The sequence below is a fragment of the Equus przewalskii genome, chromosome 15 (genome assembly GCF_037783145.1).
Source record: "Equus przewalskii isolate Varuska chromosome 15, EquPr2, whole genome shotgun sequence".
Taxonomy (NCBI): Eukaryota; Metazoa; Chordata; class Mammalia; order Perissodactyla; family Equidae; genus Equus; species Equus przewalskii.
The window spans coordinates 19,951,371-19,966,623 of record NC_091845.1 but is presented as its reverse complement, the minus strand read 5'-3'; the positions used below and the strand labels follow the sequence as shown (position 1 = coordinate 19,966,623).

Sequence of the window (15,253 nt, the reverse complement as noted above, 5' to 3'; positions counted from 1 at the left end):
GGTGCAGAAAACAGACATGGTCCCTCGCCTTCACGGAGCATAGAGACTAGTTGGAAGGACAAGATTTTAAAAAGAAATAAAAATATGTAATGGTAAATTATAAGTGCTAGAAGGAAATGAATGGGCAGTGATACAGAGTAAGAATGACAGGTCAAAAGGATGCCCCAAAGGATGGGGAGCCCTCTGTGGGGCTGGACCAGGCAGAGAGAACAGCATGTGCAAAGCCTCGAGAGAATTCGGTGTGTCTGAGGACCAGAACATGGGCTGCCCTTTCAGGCTTACCCAGAAAATAGACACCCTGCGAGGAAGGGGTCATGGGGTTCATCTTCCAAGTCACTGAAGAGAAGGCTGAATTTCTTGTCCCTGACATATGTCTTCACTGGGACTTTGGGGTGGCCAGAGTCGCTGTGAGTCCAGCCCTGGAAATCAGACCCAGTGAAATTCCAACGCCAGCCCCGCCACTTACCGGCTCTCAACTCCCTTGACCTCCAAGCCTCTGCTTCCTCAGGTACAAGTGGGGTTGAGAACAGGACCAACTTCGTAGTTATTGTGACCGTTGAGAGGGAGCTAATACTTGTAAAGCTCCCCAGAAGACGGCCACCCCCATCAGCGCTCCCTGAACATTAGCGATTCCATGATGAGGAGGATGGTGATTACTACTGTTAACTATTACTAGCTTGCGGGCAGAAGGCTCATCCCAGATATTCCTGTCCCCCCGGAGGCCTCCCGACCCTGCCATCCCAAGCATCCTCCCGTCCGCGCACGGCCACCGTGACCCGAGGGCGGGCGCCGGACGCCGCCGCCGGACCCCCGTTACCTGGGGCCAAACGCGACTTGTCGCCACCTTGCGTCCTGGGCCCTGCCTCCCTCCCGGCCCCGCAGCTGCCGCGGCGGCGCCCCCAGCCCGGCCCGGCCCGGGCGGCGCGGGCGGCCTCGGCGGAGCTGGCGGCCGCGGCCACGCTGCGCGCTCCGGCGGAGGGGAGGGGGCTCCGCGGCGGCGGCGGCGGCGGCAGCGGCAGCAGCGGCGGCGGCGGGCCCGGCGGGGGGCAGAGCCAGGAGGCGCGGCGGCAGCGGCGGCGGAGCAGAAGGAGGAGGATGCGGGGGGCTGCGGGCGGCGGCGCGGCCCTGTCCGCAGTGAAGCCCGCGGCGCCCGCGGCGCAGGGAGTGGCCGTCGCCTCCTGCGCGCATCATTCCTGAGATGGCGGCGGCGCGGCGGCGGCGCGGGGAGCCGAGGAGGGGTCAGCCGGGCGCGGGCTGAGCGCCGGCGGCCCGGGAGCTCGCCCAGGGCCCGCGCGGCGCCGGAACCCGGCCGGGCGGCTTGCGGAGCGGCGAGGCCGGGAGCGGCCCGGGAGCGGCGCGCACGGCCCTGGGAGGCCGCGATGGCGAACGCGAGCGAGCCGGGCGGCGGCGGCGGCGGCGAGGCGGCCGCGCTGGGCCTCAAGCTGGCCACGCTCAGCCTGCTGCTGTGCGTGAGCCTGGCGGGCAACGTGCTGTTCGCGCTGCTCATCGTGCGGGAGCGCAGCCTGCACCGCGCCCCGTACTACCTGCTGCTCGACCTGTGCCTGGCCGACGGACTGCGCGCGCTCGCCTGCCTCCCGGCCGTCATGCTGGCGGCGCGGCGCGCGGCGGCCGCCACGGGGGCGCCGCCGGGCGCGCTCGGCTGCAAGCTGCTCGCCTTCCTGGCCGCGCTCTTCTGCTTCCACGCCGCCTTCCTGCTGCTCGGCGTGGGCGTCACCCGCTACCTGGCCATCGCGCACCACCGCTTCTACGCCGAGCGCCTGGCCGGCTGGCCGTGCGCCGCCATGCTGGTGTGCGCCGCCTGGGCGCTGGCGCTGGCCGCGGCCTTCCCGCCCGTGCTGGACGGCGGCGGCGGCGGCGACGACGAGGAGGCGCCGTGCGCCCTGGAGCAGCGGCCCGACGGCGCCCCGGGGGCTCTGGGCTTCCTGCTGCTGCTGGCCGTGGTGGTGGGCGCCACGCACCTCGTCTACCTCCGCCTGCTCTTCTTCATCCACGACCGCCGCAAGATGCGGCCCGCGCGCCTCGTGCCCGCCGTCAGCCACGACTGGACCTTCCACGGCCCCGGCGCCACCGGCCAGGCGGCCGCCAACTGGACGGCGGGCTTCGGCCGCGGGCCCACGCCGCCCGCGCTCGTGGGCATCCGGCCGGCGGGGCCCGGCCGCGGCGCGCGCCGCCTCCTCGTGCTGGAGGAGTTCAAGACGGAGAAGAGGCTGTGCAAGATGTTCTACGCCGTCACGCTGCTCTTCCTGCTTCTCTGGGGGCCCTACGTCGTGGCCAGTTACCTGCGGGTCCTGGTGCGGCCCGGCGCGGTCCCCCAGGCCTACCTGACGGCCTCCGTGTGGCTGACCTTCGCGCAGGCCGGCATCAACCCTGTCGTGTGCTTCCTCTTCAACAGGGAGCTGAGGGACTGCTTCCGGGCCCAGTTCCCCTGCTGCCAGAGCCCCCAGACCAGCCAGGCCCCCCTCCCCTGCGACTTGAAAGGCATCGGGCTATGAAGGGCTCTCCCACCATGTGCGCCCCAACCCGGCCTTTCCCATTGGCTTGGACGGTGACGTCGTTTCTCCCCTTCTGCCCCCTTTTTAATTTTTTAAGCTGCCTTCAAAATGACTCTCCAAAAGGATAAACCCTTGGATGGTACAGACTCCTTTTTTGCGGGAAGGGGTGGGTTTCCGTGTTCCAGCCCCACCCCTCCTCCCCGCATTGGTCTCCTGAATATATTTTCATCCTGACAATAGGCCCTGGCGTCTTTGTACTGGTACTGACGTCTTTTACTCCGTGTGTTCTTCTTTTTTCTTTTCTTTTCTTTCTTTTTTTTTTTTTAAATAAAGGCTAAACTAATTTTCTTCATGCAACGTTTCCTAAAGACCATGGCCAGTTTTCTACAGAAGCTATTTTTGACAACCTCAAGTGGCATTACATTGTGCAGTGAAGGAGAGGAACCTAGGGGACTTCACAAGTTCGATTTCTTGAGGGTCTTCTGTTGGAAGCAGGGGACTGGGGGCAAGATTGTCTTCAGTTCCCTTTGGATTGCCAGCCGTGGGCTCACTTGGGCTGCTCTGGTTCTTGAAAGTGTTGAGAACTTTGTTCAGGGTCGATCCCGAATTTGAAGAGCAGAAATGGGAGCGAGAAGCAAGGCAGTCGTTTCTTAAGCAGTAACAAGTAACAAGATGTGTTTCCCACGTTACTTTATACCGCTAGAAAATACACGTCAGCGACAGCTGCTCTCTGTATTATACCAATCTTGCGTGGAAACATTTCTGTAAAATTGTGACTTTCAAAAGAGTGAAGTGTTTTGGTTCGTAACGGTGTGGAGAAAGTACGGTATTGCATGTTTTTGTAAGTGCTGATTGTGGTTCCTGGACAGGGAGGGTTCCGAGAAGCAGAGTGCTAAATCAAAACTTTAGGTATTTTTTGCCAATAAAAATTAAAATAATTTTATGGAAGCAGCTTGTGCTTTTTGAGGAGCCCGGTTTTATTCTGTTTTATGAAACTGATTTCCACTTTGAAAATTGTTCTTCTCTTGTTCATGGTATAAATGAATGGAATATAATGATACTCTACTTCTAGGAGATAAAGCATTTCCTTAAAATGTTTGCTAGGTTAAGCTGTGCTGTTCTACTGACGGTTATTAAAAATTAATAATGAGAACTATAATTTCGAATAATCTTTGTTAGACGCGTAACCTTAAATTGAACAACTAAATTCTGCAAGTACTGTATATTTTTTGCTTATAATGCTACATTTTTATTAATGTACCTTCCGTTTTGAGGATTTATATCTGTATTTCTCTTTGCATTATACAAATATACCAGTATTTTCATTCTGGAGTGGTTTTTTGTTGCTGCTGTTGTTTGAGGCTGTGACTAGAGTTAATACGCATCTAGGTGTGGTACTCATGTTCTATTAGCCTTTGGTGCATGCTGTTTAGTTTGGTTGACCATCAGCATATCTAAGACATTCAGAGGCTTGTTAACTTAAAATGGAAGATAAAAATCTGCAAATCTTCTCCTTAAAGGGAAAAAGCAGTAGACATGTATACTGCTTTAAAACTGTTTTTTATGAACATACCAAAAAAATGTGAACAAAGTAATCATTTTGATAAAAATAATACTTAAAAATGGGTGCAGTAAATTTATTGAAGCTTATTTTAGTTGAGCATAATATAAACTATTAAATGTTCAGTCCACTAAGTTCAGTCTTATTATGGTAAGTCATAATAAGAGGATGTGGCCAGTTTAATTTATCTCTGGTAAGTGGTCTGCATTGTTTTATTTTGTCTGTAGAAGTCAATGAGTCTGGGCAGACAGTCTCATATTTGGAAAATATGAGTAATTATTACCCTATTTCTCTCCAGGTCATGAGATTATCCAAGGGCCCCTCATCAGAAATCTCAGCTAACCTAAAGACAAGAGAGGACCAGGAAGTAAACCTCTCTTCACCGAATCCCCCACCCACCCAAGTGATGCAAGTTCAAAAAATAGAAGTCACTAAGCCCATGTGATATTCAGACTATTTAGCACCTGGCCTGACACAGGACCCCAGCCATCACGGCCAACTCCTGAATAACTCAAGCCTTAGGCGGCAGCTCGACTGCACAGAGACAACCCTTTGGCTCTATATGGCCTTGAGTTCATGGATGTTTTTTCATAGGAGAATCCATAAGCCAGTGATTCTCAAATTTTTACATTTATAAGAACGACTTTAAGTGCTTGCAGGGTCCAGAGATTCGTATTAGGAGGGACTGAGGTGGGACGGAGGAAAGAGCATTTTGAACAAGTTCCCCAGACGGTTGGAGGCATACCTCCAGGCCTCCATTCAGACGTGGTTTACTTTACACACCTTGTGTACAAACTGGGTTGTCTGGTTTGGGTTTGTTTTTGTTTTATTCTGATGGGTGATTTCTAATGAGAGTTCAAGTGAGGAGTAATGAGAAATGACAGCCGACTGTAAAGGAAAAAGGAGGAAGAACCAAGAGAGGCGGAGAAACAAGCCATGTAGGGGCAAAAAGCCCCTCACACCTCCACAGCCTTTTGGATCAATGAATCTGTTAGCATGTACTTTGATTGTTAATTGTGTTAATAAAAAGTCATCAGGAAAAGGTTAGTTGTGTTTCAGAATATTCTACTCGTTGTACCAGGACAGGTACAGTATATACAGTGTATTTGGGGAAGACTTCCCTTAAAATAGCTCATTTTCTTTACTTGGGGAGTTAATTTAGCACGCCTCCCCCTGCCCTCCAGGGGAGAGTTGTCACTGTCCTTGAAGCAATGAAAACAGATTTCTTGTATATAAATCTTTGTCTGCATGTCCCAGCATGGAATTATTGGGTCAAAAATGAGCATTTTTAGGTCTTTTGATAAATAGCTTTGAAGAAAGACGATATCTATTTACATTTCCAAGTGAAGTGTCTGTTCATCTTTAAAAAAATGAACCATCTCCAGCAAAGTGAGGAATCATATAGCACATCAATAACCATAGTGATACATCATAATCTCTGCCCATCATTCAGCCTCACCAGATCTTGTCAGTTTTGCCATATTGGTTTCTACTTTCCCTTTTCTCCTCTTTCCCTTTCTTTTTTCTTTTCTTCCTTTCCTTCCTCCCTCTCTCCCTCCCTCCCTTTCCTTTCTTCTTTTCCTTCTTTTATCTTTGTAAAATAAATAAAACACAGGAGCCGGCCCAGTGGCATAGTGGTTAAGTTCACGTGCTCCGCTTTGGCGGCCCGGGGTTTGCAGGTGTGGATCCCGGTGCAGACATACACACTGCTCATCTAGCCATGCTGTGGTGGTGTCCCACATACAAAATAGAGGATGATGGGCACAGATGTTATATCAGCGACAATCTTCCTCACCAAAAGTAAAATAAATAAAACATGACAATTATTTCCACCATCTTTGGTCTCACCATCAGCCATTTACATTCTCAAATGCCCTGTCCTCTAAGAGGTAAGAGGGTCCTGGGTCCTAGGGCTGAGCCAGAGTTCAGTTTTGCAAGTGGGTCGTTGAGTTGGTGGGATTGGGTCTACCCTTCACTGTCTTTCCAAGGCCCACTGGATCAAGTGCAAGCTTCTTTGCCTGCCACAGAAGGCCCTTCATGGTCTGGCCCCTCCATCACCCTGGCCTCATCCTCCCATCATATTTCCATCTCTCCCTTCTCTGATTACCTTTGTATAAGCTCTCCCTGGAAAGCTTCACAATGCTTAGCAATAGGATGGCATGGGCTTAACTAACCTGTACAACTGTAGCCCTGGGTCCTAGTTGAACATCGGATCTGTGCTGGACCTGGATCCAAGACTTCTGGAAGCCCTTCTTGGTCCAATCGCCCCTCCTCTGTGCTCTCATGGTACATTGTATTCACCTCCATGAAGTCTGCACTCCTGGGCTTCATGCATGCCTTCGGCTCCTGCTTCCTCTCCAGTCTCACCTCCTCCCATTCCCTTCTAAGGACCTGTACTCCAGCCACTCCAAGTCATTGGCAGTGCCCTGAACATATCAGACAGTGTCACACCAACATGCCTTTGTGTGTATTGCTCCTTGTGTCCAAAGTCCTCACTCCCTCTTTCTCCAACTCAACTGCTGTTAAGCTATCAGACATAAGAAGTGAACTCCTAGACAGAAAGGGTGGACTAGCCTCTACCGAGAGGAGGAGAATGTCCTGTGCAGGCCCTGTAAAATTTCAAGGCTCCAAACTCAGTCATTAGGTCCGAGTGCCATGGCCCTCTAAGTAGCAGACTCATTGTCTTACTGCATTTTAAGTTGTCTGAGCACTGAGGCAGCTGGGGTTATAAAATCTAGCAGACCCCAAATACTGTTCTCCATTCACCAGGCAGATGTGTCACTCTGTGTGACCTGCCAAGACCACTGAACTTCAGGACCCCCTCTGTGAGGGGCAAAGGAAGTAATGGAAAACTGTCTCCACCCACCCATCTTCTAGACTGATATCAACATCCTCTGCACTGTTTATTAGCTGCTTCTGGAGTACACGGAGCTAAAAGCAAATTTGATCTGAGTCCAAGGGCTTCCTTATGCTCTTTCTCCAACTTGAACAAGATTTTTGGGGTCTAACCCAGCCCACGAAGAGAATGCTCTTGTCCTGTCTCTTCTTTCCTTTTGGGATGTTTTTGGTGATGTGTGGAGCCACAGCAGCCATCTTCCAACCATGAGAAGAGATACTGTCAACACAGTGACGATAGCAGACCAGAAAGATAAAGAGTAGGCATCTGTTTTAACCTTGCTGAGCAGCTTAACCAAAAAAGCAGCTTCATATCTCTAGACTTCTGGTCTTGAAATAAAAACTACTATTGCTTCAGGCACTAATATTCAACAATTAACTGCTACAACACTTAAAACTGCTCCGTCTCCTCCACTCCTTTGACAGGTATGCTTAATATCCTGAAATGTATTCACAAATTTTTTAAAACTTAAGACTTATTTAATTCACTTTTTCCAACTATCAGATCATTCAGCCTGCTGTTAACTGTTAAATGAACCCAGCTCTGGAAATATGGTAAGATAGACTTGATTTGACTTCTTAGATTGAAATAAATTTACAAGATTAGCAAGGTATCTATTACTAGGCTAGTTCTGTTTAAATGCACTTTATAAAACTGTTTTGATCAGTGTATCTTTAAGCTTTTTGATATCATAAATCTAGTTACGGGAATCCAGAAGACCACCTGAATGAATCCATGTAATCGATAGTATTGTAAGCTAAAAAGAAGCCAGTTTCTGTGCTGGGCAGTGCATGGGGACACAGGGATTAGCAAGGTCCAGTTCTCTTGCTAATGAGTTAGCAAGCTAATCAGAGCAACTTGGCAAACGTGCCCCAAAGCATAAATCAAGGCAGAACATGACAGATGCCAAAAGAGGGATCTAGATAAAGAGCTTGGGGATAATAATTGTTTGCAAAGGGCCCTAGGCATTCTATCTCTGGTTACCCAACTGAGGAAACAGGAGAAACCAGAAGACCGGAACAAAAATTGTCCACGTTCCATATTCTCCCTCCTCCTAGGTTCTTACATTTCTTTCTGATGCCTGTGTTCTCCTCACTCTGGAGTCCATTTTTAAAATAAATTCCTCTAAGTGAAATAAAACCACATAAATTCTCTCTTCAAAGTTTTCTGTTGCGATTCTATCAGAAAGTTCGAGTGCCAGTAAGGCCTGTGGTCATTTGAATGGAGGAAGTTTGTTACATAAAATCTTGTTGCAAGGAGAGCCAGCAAAGACGCTATTGATTAGAAATACGCCAGAACTGAATCAAAATCAAACAGGCAGCCCTCAAGACCACTGTACTCCCCTCCCAATGGAAGGGGGAGTAGCAGTTTACATTACAAAAAAGGGTATTTTGTGCTTTTAGTCAAGGGAAAAGAGGAGGAAAAGCTTGAGTAGGTACTCAACCCACTCTGTCTCCTGGTTGCAGGCATTGAAGAAAAATAAACAGGTTGAAATTTATATCTGAAAGCCTGAAGTCTTGAAGTCACTTCAAATTACACAGAGCAAACACACAAAATGTTTTAAATTGCAATGTCAAGGCGTAAATGCAATACTCTTATTTCTCCGTAACATTAAGGAGACAGGTAAATTAAAGCTATTATTGCTTGGCTTCTAGGAGGAATAATTTAGTCATTTATAAATTAAGTTTCTAAGTGGCCAGCCTTCTCTAGGTAGAGAACATGTAAACTGTTGGAAAAGTGTATATTTAAAAATTTCTCTGATACATTTATATTACCTGAATTATGCCAGTCTGCATTGCTTTCTAGGATGGAAGTCTTATTTTCTGCCAAGATGTGATATCTGAGCAGCACACATTGCCTTTTAGTTAGAATCTGTGTTGGAACCTGGGCAGTGCAATAAATGGTTTCATTTTCTCGAAGATACAGATGTACTGTAATTTCAAAAGGCTTTGAAATATTATTAAAGTTTCAATGCTGACTGAATACATACCTTATTAAAATATTCTCTAGAGATCATGAAATTTAAAATCCACAAGATGAAACTTTTCCTTGTCTTTTTCATTTAGCATTTCTTTCTTTCCCTTTTATTCCCACATACATTTTCCCCATATACTTCCCTGAGAATTGACCAATTTGCATGACAATCTGCTTGGTAGAAGAGGAAGATGGAGAGGAGACAGGAAAGAACCTCTGTCACAGGTATTCATTCTGCAGAGTGACATGAAAGAGGGTAACTGTACAGTGTGTAATTCTTTAACCCACAGGCATGATCAGCTTAATTTGCATACCTATCTTGAGGAATTATGGGATACCCAGAGCTATTTCTAGAATTTATTTGCATAATTGTTCTAATCCTTTATAAGTATGGTGACATGTGGTCTGACAAAAGATTTTTTTCATTTGTAAGTTACCTAGTAAGTTTTTTAAAGGCTATTAGAATTAAACACTTTTAAATATATATTTAATAACTTGCCTCTTTTGAAAGGAACACAGTTATACAAAGGTGTGACTAGTCTTCTGCTAACGGCATATTACTTTAGTTTTGGCTAGTTTGAAAAGCAGCTTTGTTCACTGAATGTTTGTCATTGAAAGTTTATTTCTTTTTCTTTTCTTCTAGCATCTCTGGGCCAGATTAAAATTCATTTACACATCATAAGAAAATTTACTGTTGTAATGGGCCTCAGTGCCTTTCCCTGTCTCCATCATTTCTTAATCCGTAGATAGATGACAGCTTTCAGAACCTGGAACAGTGGCAGCAAGAAAGGGATTTACACCTTGTCTTTGTGTTTGGAATATTAATGCTCTCATGACCAAAGTAGAGAAGTAAGTTTAACCATTTCTGATTTGAAGATGATTCTTCCATCTGGTTATCAGGTTCTTTTTTAAGATATTATTTCAGGATTGTGATAAAGAGGGAAAACTCTACTTTGGATGTTTGAACACTAACAGCTCTCAGGCCCCACCCTCCCCTCTCCTTTGTGCCCCACACCTGGGCTAGCCAGCCCCAGCAGGTAGGAATTCTCTGCCTTCTGGCCCCCAAAAATCTAAAACCAACCAAAGTGCCTCGCTATTGACACTTGGACCAACTTGCACCTGCTTTATTGTCGCCAGAAAATCCCATGCTGTGAGTGATGAATCTTGTCCCATCCTCCTGATGTGTGCCATATCATCAGTGCAACATCCAAACCCATTTTGGATGGAGGGTTGATCCCACCCTGTGCAAAGCAACCACTAAAAAAGAACACAGAAACAATGTTTCAAAGGCAACAGAAGGGAGTATAAAATATACCCAAACGATACACTTTTGAAAAGAAGGGTTCTATTTGCATTGGTTAGGGTAGGGGTGGACGTGCTTTAACAGAGACCCAAAATAAGGGTGGCTTAATTGTTTCTCTGGGGCTCTGGGTGACTGCCTCAGGAGGTCATCCAGCGATCCAGCTGGTGGGTCAACTCTGCTCTCTTCCCCAGTGGCCTTCATTCTCTGGGTCCAAAGTAGCCAGATTCATTGTTGCATCTCCCCACTGGAGAGGAAGTGGGGTGCAATTTCCTTTGAAGCAAGTGAGGTAGGTCACTTCTGCTCATATTCTATTGCTAAGAACTTAGTCACACAGCCACATCTAGCTGAAGGCTGCTGGTAAATGCAGTCCCTAGATGTCTAGATGAGCGGTCACGTGCCCAGCTAAAGCTACTAGGTGGTGGATTGGGAGAGAGAGAGAAAAAAAATGAGAATGGATGAATGAATTGTGGAAAACAATTGAAGTCTGCTGGCCATGTCTTCCATTCTGAGATTTTCCCTCTCCTAACCAAATCCAGGAAAATTAATGGAGTACTAACATTTGCTGCCCAAAGGACTAACGACTGCAGACAGCATTCAGCTCTCCAGAACCCAATCACACCGCCATTGTTGACAATATCCTCTGTAAATCTTTTACTTTGAACAGCAAATATTTTCTTTTCCTTTTTTTTTTCTGAGGAAGATTCACACTAAGCTAACATCTGTTTCCAATCTTCCTCTTTTCTTTTGCTTGAGGAAGATTAGCCATGAGCTAACATCTGTGCCAATCTTCCTCTATTTTGTATGTGGGTCACTGCCATAGCACAGCTGACACGTGGTGTAGGTCCGTGCCCAGAATCCAAACCCATGAACCTAGCCTGCTGAAGCAGAGCATGCAGAACTTTAACCACTAGGCCATGGGGCCAGCACAGCAAATATTTTCTTTTAAAATTTTATATAGGAGCAAATATTCATTCGTGTACACATTCTGGGCCTGAAATAGTTTGTTCCTCCATTTCAAAGCCAACTTGGGATTTCAAAAATATATCTCAAGAGTACAGGTTGATCAGTGAAAGGACCTTGGAAACATCTAAGCAGAGAGCTGTCATTAAAAGAAAAGATTAGGGGCCAGCCCAGTGGCGTAGTGGTGGAGTTCGTGCACTCCACTTTGGCAGCCTGGGGTTTGGGGGTTCAGATCCTGGGCACGGACCCAGCACCATTTGTCAGGCCATGCTGTGGCAGCATCCCACATAAAGTGGAGGAGGATTGGCACAGATATTGGCTCAGCAACAATCTTCCTCAAGCAAAAAAAGAGGAAAATTGGCAACAGATGTTAGCTCAGGGCCAATCTTCCTCACCAAAAAAAAAAAAGAAGAAGAAGAAGAAAGAAAGTACGAAAAAAGATTGATGTTATTGGTGACACACAGAATATGGCTGTCTTTCCCACAGTGGATAGTGACTAGTGGACCCCATCAAGAAGGGACCAAATTGATTTGCTTCAAGACAATACAGGAGAGGTGGAGGTTGGAGGTTGGGTGGGTAGAGCTGGAACAAGACTGGCACAGAGATGATAACCGATAATAAAATACTGAATGATGGATATATGAGGTTTCCTTATACAACTTTGTTTACTTTTGTTTATGTTTTAAAACTTTCCATAATAAAATGTTTTTTGTTGTTTTGCTAGTTTGTTTTCAGGAATGAAGCAAATACACTCGTGCCAGCCTCAATCTTGTCTATGGGGAATGTGTCTGTTCTCAGACAGACTGAGAAAACTCAATTTGTGAAACTTCTCAACAGTTATTCAGATCTAACTTAAACATCATTTTCTCCAATTTTCCTTGTAAAGCTTTTGAATTTCTGCAACAAAAACATTTTTCATAAATTACATCATATTTTAATCAAGATGATGAAAATTTAAACAATGTGGAAATTTGCTTATAAGTGCACTCTAAAGATGTGAAATCTTTCATCTATGATTGAAGTCAATTTATCTGAGCCCTCTGCTTTCAGCTTGAAAGAGTGACAATATAAAAATTTCTTCCTTGAAACAGTAAACTACAGAGCTGACAGATAACTGATATTTCTTTGACTGACTATTACAGTGTATCAAATATTTAGCTTTCCACTAATTTGAATGCAAAACAATAGTTTTTTATTTTTAGGATGCCAATTTTGTAAAGCCTCATTTGGAGGTTTAATTTTTTTTTTAATACTGTCATTTCAAATTCTGTTTGATACTGAAACAAGTTTTACACAAGCAGACACAAAATATCTTCAGACTAAACCAGTGGTTCTCAACCAGGGGGACAATTTACCCCTCCCCACACCTATTTGGTACATTTGGTACTGTCTAGAGACATTTTTGGGTGTCACAACTCAGAGGAGCTCCTGGAATCTAGTAGGTAGGGGCCAGGGATGCTGCTAAACATCCTACAATGCACAGGACAGTCTCCCATAACAAAAATATTATCTGGCCCAGAAAGTCAGTAGTGCCAAGGTTGAGAAATCCTGGGCTAAAGTGAGAGAATGCCTGGAAATATTCGCAGTGGTCTCTTCAAGGAGCAGGCCATGGTTTTGCCTAGCTGGCACAACATGAGTGGGTGTTCCAGGCTTCATAATAATGAAAATGCCCCGTGGACACAAGGACACATACTCTGTATGTACATAATAGCGGTTAGCCTGTGCATCTCATCATCAGAAATCATGCTCACGCCATAATTTTCCACTGTCTTGCTTTTATTCTTTTGTGACATATATATGTTTGATTGAAATGCCTACTAGTCTGAGCTACTCAGTTACAATTTGCTGCAATATTGGACTTTCTAAAGCATTTTGATGATTTACGGGCCCAGTAAAATAGACAAATCCTGAGATGGGAGAGTGGAGGACCTGCTCGGGAGTTCCGAGACTGACTCACCTGGGAGGGGCACCCAAAGGAAGAGGCAGGGCATGAATCTTGGGCAGCTGCGGCTCCCTGCCCTGCCAGACCCGGGCCTGCCTCCCTAATCTAATTCTAAGGAACTTTGGATAGACTCCTCAGATGAGCTACAGAACTGCCACTAACATTCTCAAGTGGGACCCCTCTGCGAGCTTCCCGCTAGAAGTAGCGATGGGAGAAAGAAAGTGGAATCGTTTATGCTTGAGCATCATGGGAACTTTCGAGGGGGGCAAGAAAAGACATTTAGCTGCTCTCCTGACTTCTAATTTAACTAGGAAAGTGTCTCATCAAGTGATGTCATGTGGAAGCAGGAGCCTTTCTATAGAGGCGTATTCCTTTTCTTTCTCAGTGGCTGCCAACCATGGGGCACCTTAGAATTAAACGATTAGCTTAAAAAAAAAAATCCCAACACTCAGGCTTCACCCCAGACAAATGGAACCAGAATCTCTGAGGGTGCAGATGATGGAAACAATGGAGTGGTACTTCAAGAGCAGCATATTAATGGCACCTCTGATTCTGGGAACTATGTTCTCTGGAAGTGCCAGGGAGGAGGGTAATAAAATTTAAGGATTATGTTGTTAATGATTGTTGTCTTCGAGACACAGGAGAACATACTAGAAGAAACATAGTCCTCTTTAATGCAGAAGGAAGCACTGAGGATTAACAAATTAGGGAGAAGATATTAGAGAATGAAAGAAATATTAATTCTGAGGATATTACCTGAAATACATGGCAACATGTTGAAACAGAAAGATCATAAAATGTTGCTGGTGAATTTTAGACAGTGACACTCACTGAATACCAAAAAGTCCTGTTTTTAAAATTAAAATGGTCCCCAACTTTAATATTCTATAAAATGAAGCTAGAAAAGAGTGGGATGAGATTTCTGATATTAAAATCAATGAGGAGGAAAATTGGTTTACGTGTTTGATCTATCATTGGACTGACTTTGTCAAGTTCCAACAAAAGGACTACATAGACTGAAATGCTGGAAGGATGGAGACCTTTAGTTAGACAGGAGGGTTTCTATGGAAATGGTTTTGGCACAAATTTTTCTATGGTTAAAAAAATGTTGCTTTAAAAAAGGTAGAAGTCAGAAATGACATTTTTCATTAAAGTCAAAGTTTGCAAAGAAATTCAAATTTGCACTTGAATTTGGTCCGTAGCTTCTGGCATCAGATCTATTTCTACCTTAGAATAGATGGAATCCATTCACAATATTTACCTCAAAGTAGGGCCCGGCCCTGTGTTGTAGTGGTTAAAGTTCCGGGTGCTTTGCTTCCGCGGCCCGGGGTTCAGAGGTTCAGATCCCGGGTGCAGACCTACTCCACTCACCAGCTACGCTGTGGCGGTGCCCCACATACAAAATGGAGGAAGATTGGCACAGATGTCAGCTCAGGGCTAATCTTCCTCAAGGAGAAAAAAAAAGAGTAACTTTACCAAAGATGTTAGCTCAGGCAGAATCTTCCTCAGCAAAAAAAAATTACATCACCGTAGATTGTTGACTTAGTTTTTCTTGTGTAAATTCTCACTTTACCTAACCTTATAGAAATTCTGGCCAATGAAGTCCCAGCTTCAGGGAGATACTATCCCCAGGGCTAGAAGCAGCAATATTATGATCTTTACAGCACTAAACTTTGTATGAACCTCCACGACGCATGATTACAAGTTTTTTGAAACAATTATTTGAAATTAATTTTGATAAAAAGTTAAAAAATAATAACAAAATAGAACTGTACACTAAAAAAAGGGAGCATTACTCCTCAATAAAAATAATAACCCAGGGGAAAGGTAACAAATGACAAAGTCCCATTTTTCTTTGGATGGCAGTGAGTCAGTAGGTACAGTTCTCTTGGCTATGAACACACAGTCTACTTTTTTCTTTTGGGGAAGATTAGTCCTGAGCTAACATCTGCTGCCAATCCTCCTCTTTTTGCTGAGGAAGACTGGCCCTGAACTAACATCTATGCCCATCTTCCTCTACTTTATATGTGGGACGCCTGCCACAACGTGGCTTGCCAAGCAGTACCATGTCTGCACTGGGGATCCAAACCAGTGAACCCCGGGC

The 15,253-nt window shown here is 45.7% G+C and overlaps 2 protein-coding genes across 7 annotated transcripts in view; one reads left to right on the top strand and one right to left on the bottom strand.

Annotated features, from left to right (window-relative positions):
* The window catches only part of EIF4E3 (eukaryotic translation initiation factor 4E family member 3), a 63,660-nt gene extending 61,786 nt beyond the window's left edge, over window positions 1-1,874 (bottom strand). The window contains exon 1 of one of the 6 annotated variants that reach the window (XM_070576809.1): window positions 1,545-1,874. The gene's annotated coding sequence lies outside the window, so the exon portion shown is untranslated. Of the gene's footprint in view, window positions 1-466; window positions 954-1,544 lie in introns of those variants that run through there. The other 5 variants (XM_070576811.1, XM_070576810.1, XM_070576812.1 and 2 more) reach the window with 5 other exon arrangements.
* GPR27 (G protein-coupled receptor 27) lies at window positions 834-3,845 on the top strand. The gene has a single exon (XM_008522321.2). It carries the CDS (start codon window positions 1,380-1,382, stop codon window positions 2,511-2,513), a length of 1,134 nt encoding a protein of 377 aa, XP_008520543.2. The 5' UTR covers window positions 834-1,379; the 3' UTR covers window positions 2,514-3,845.
* The last annotated feature ends 11,408 nt before the right edge of the window (window positions 3,846-15,253 follow it).

Bases quoted from the DNA above. Each gene is read 5' to 3' on its own strand.
- GPR27 (XM_008522321.2), top strand. From the start codon at position 1,380: ATGGCGAACGCGAGCGAGCCGGGCGGCGGCGGCGGCGGCGAGGCGGCC.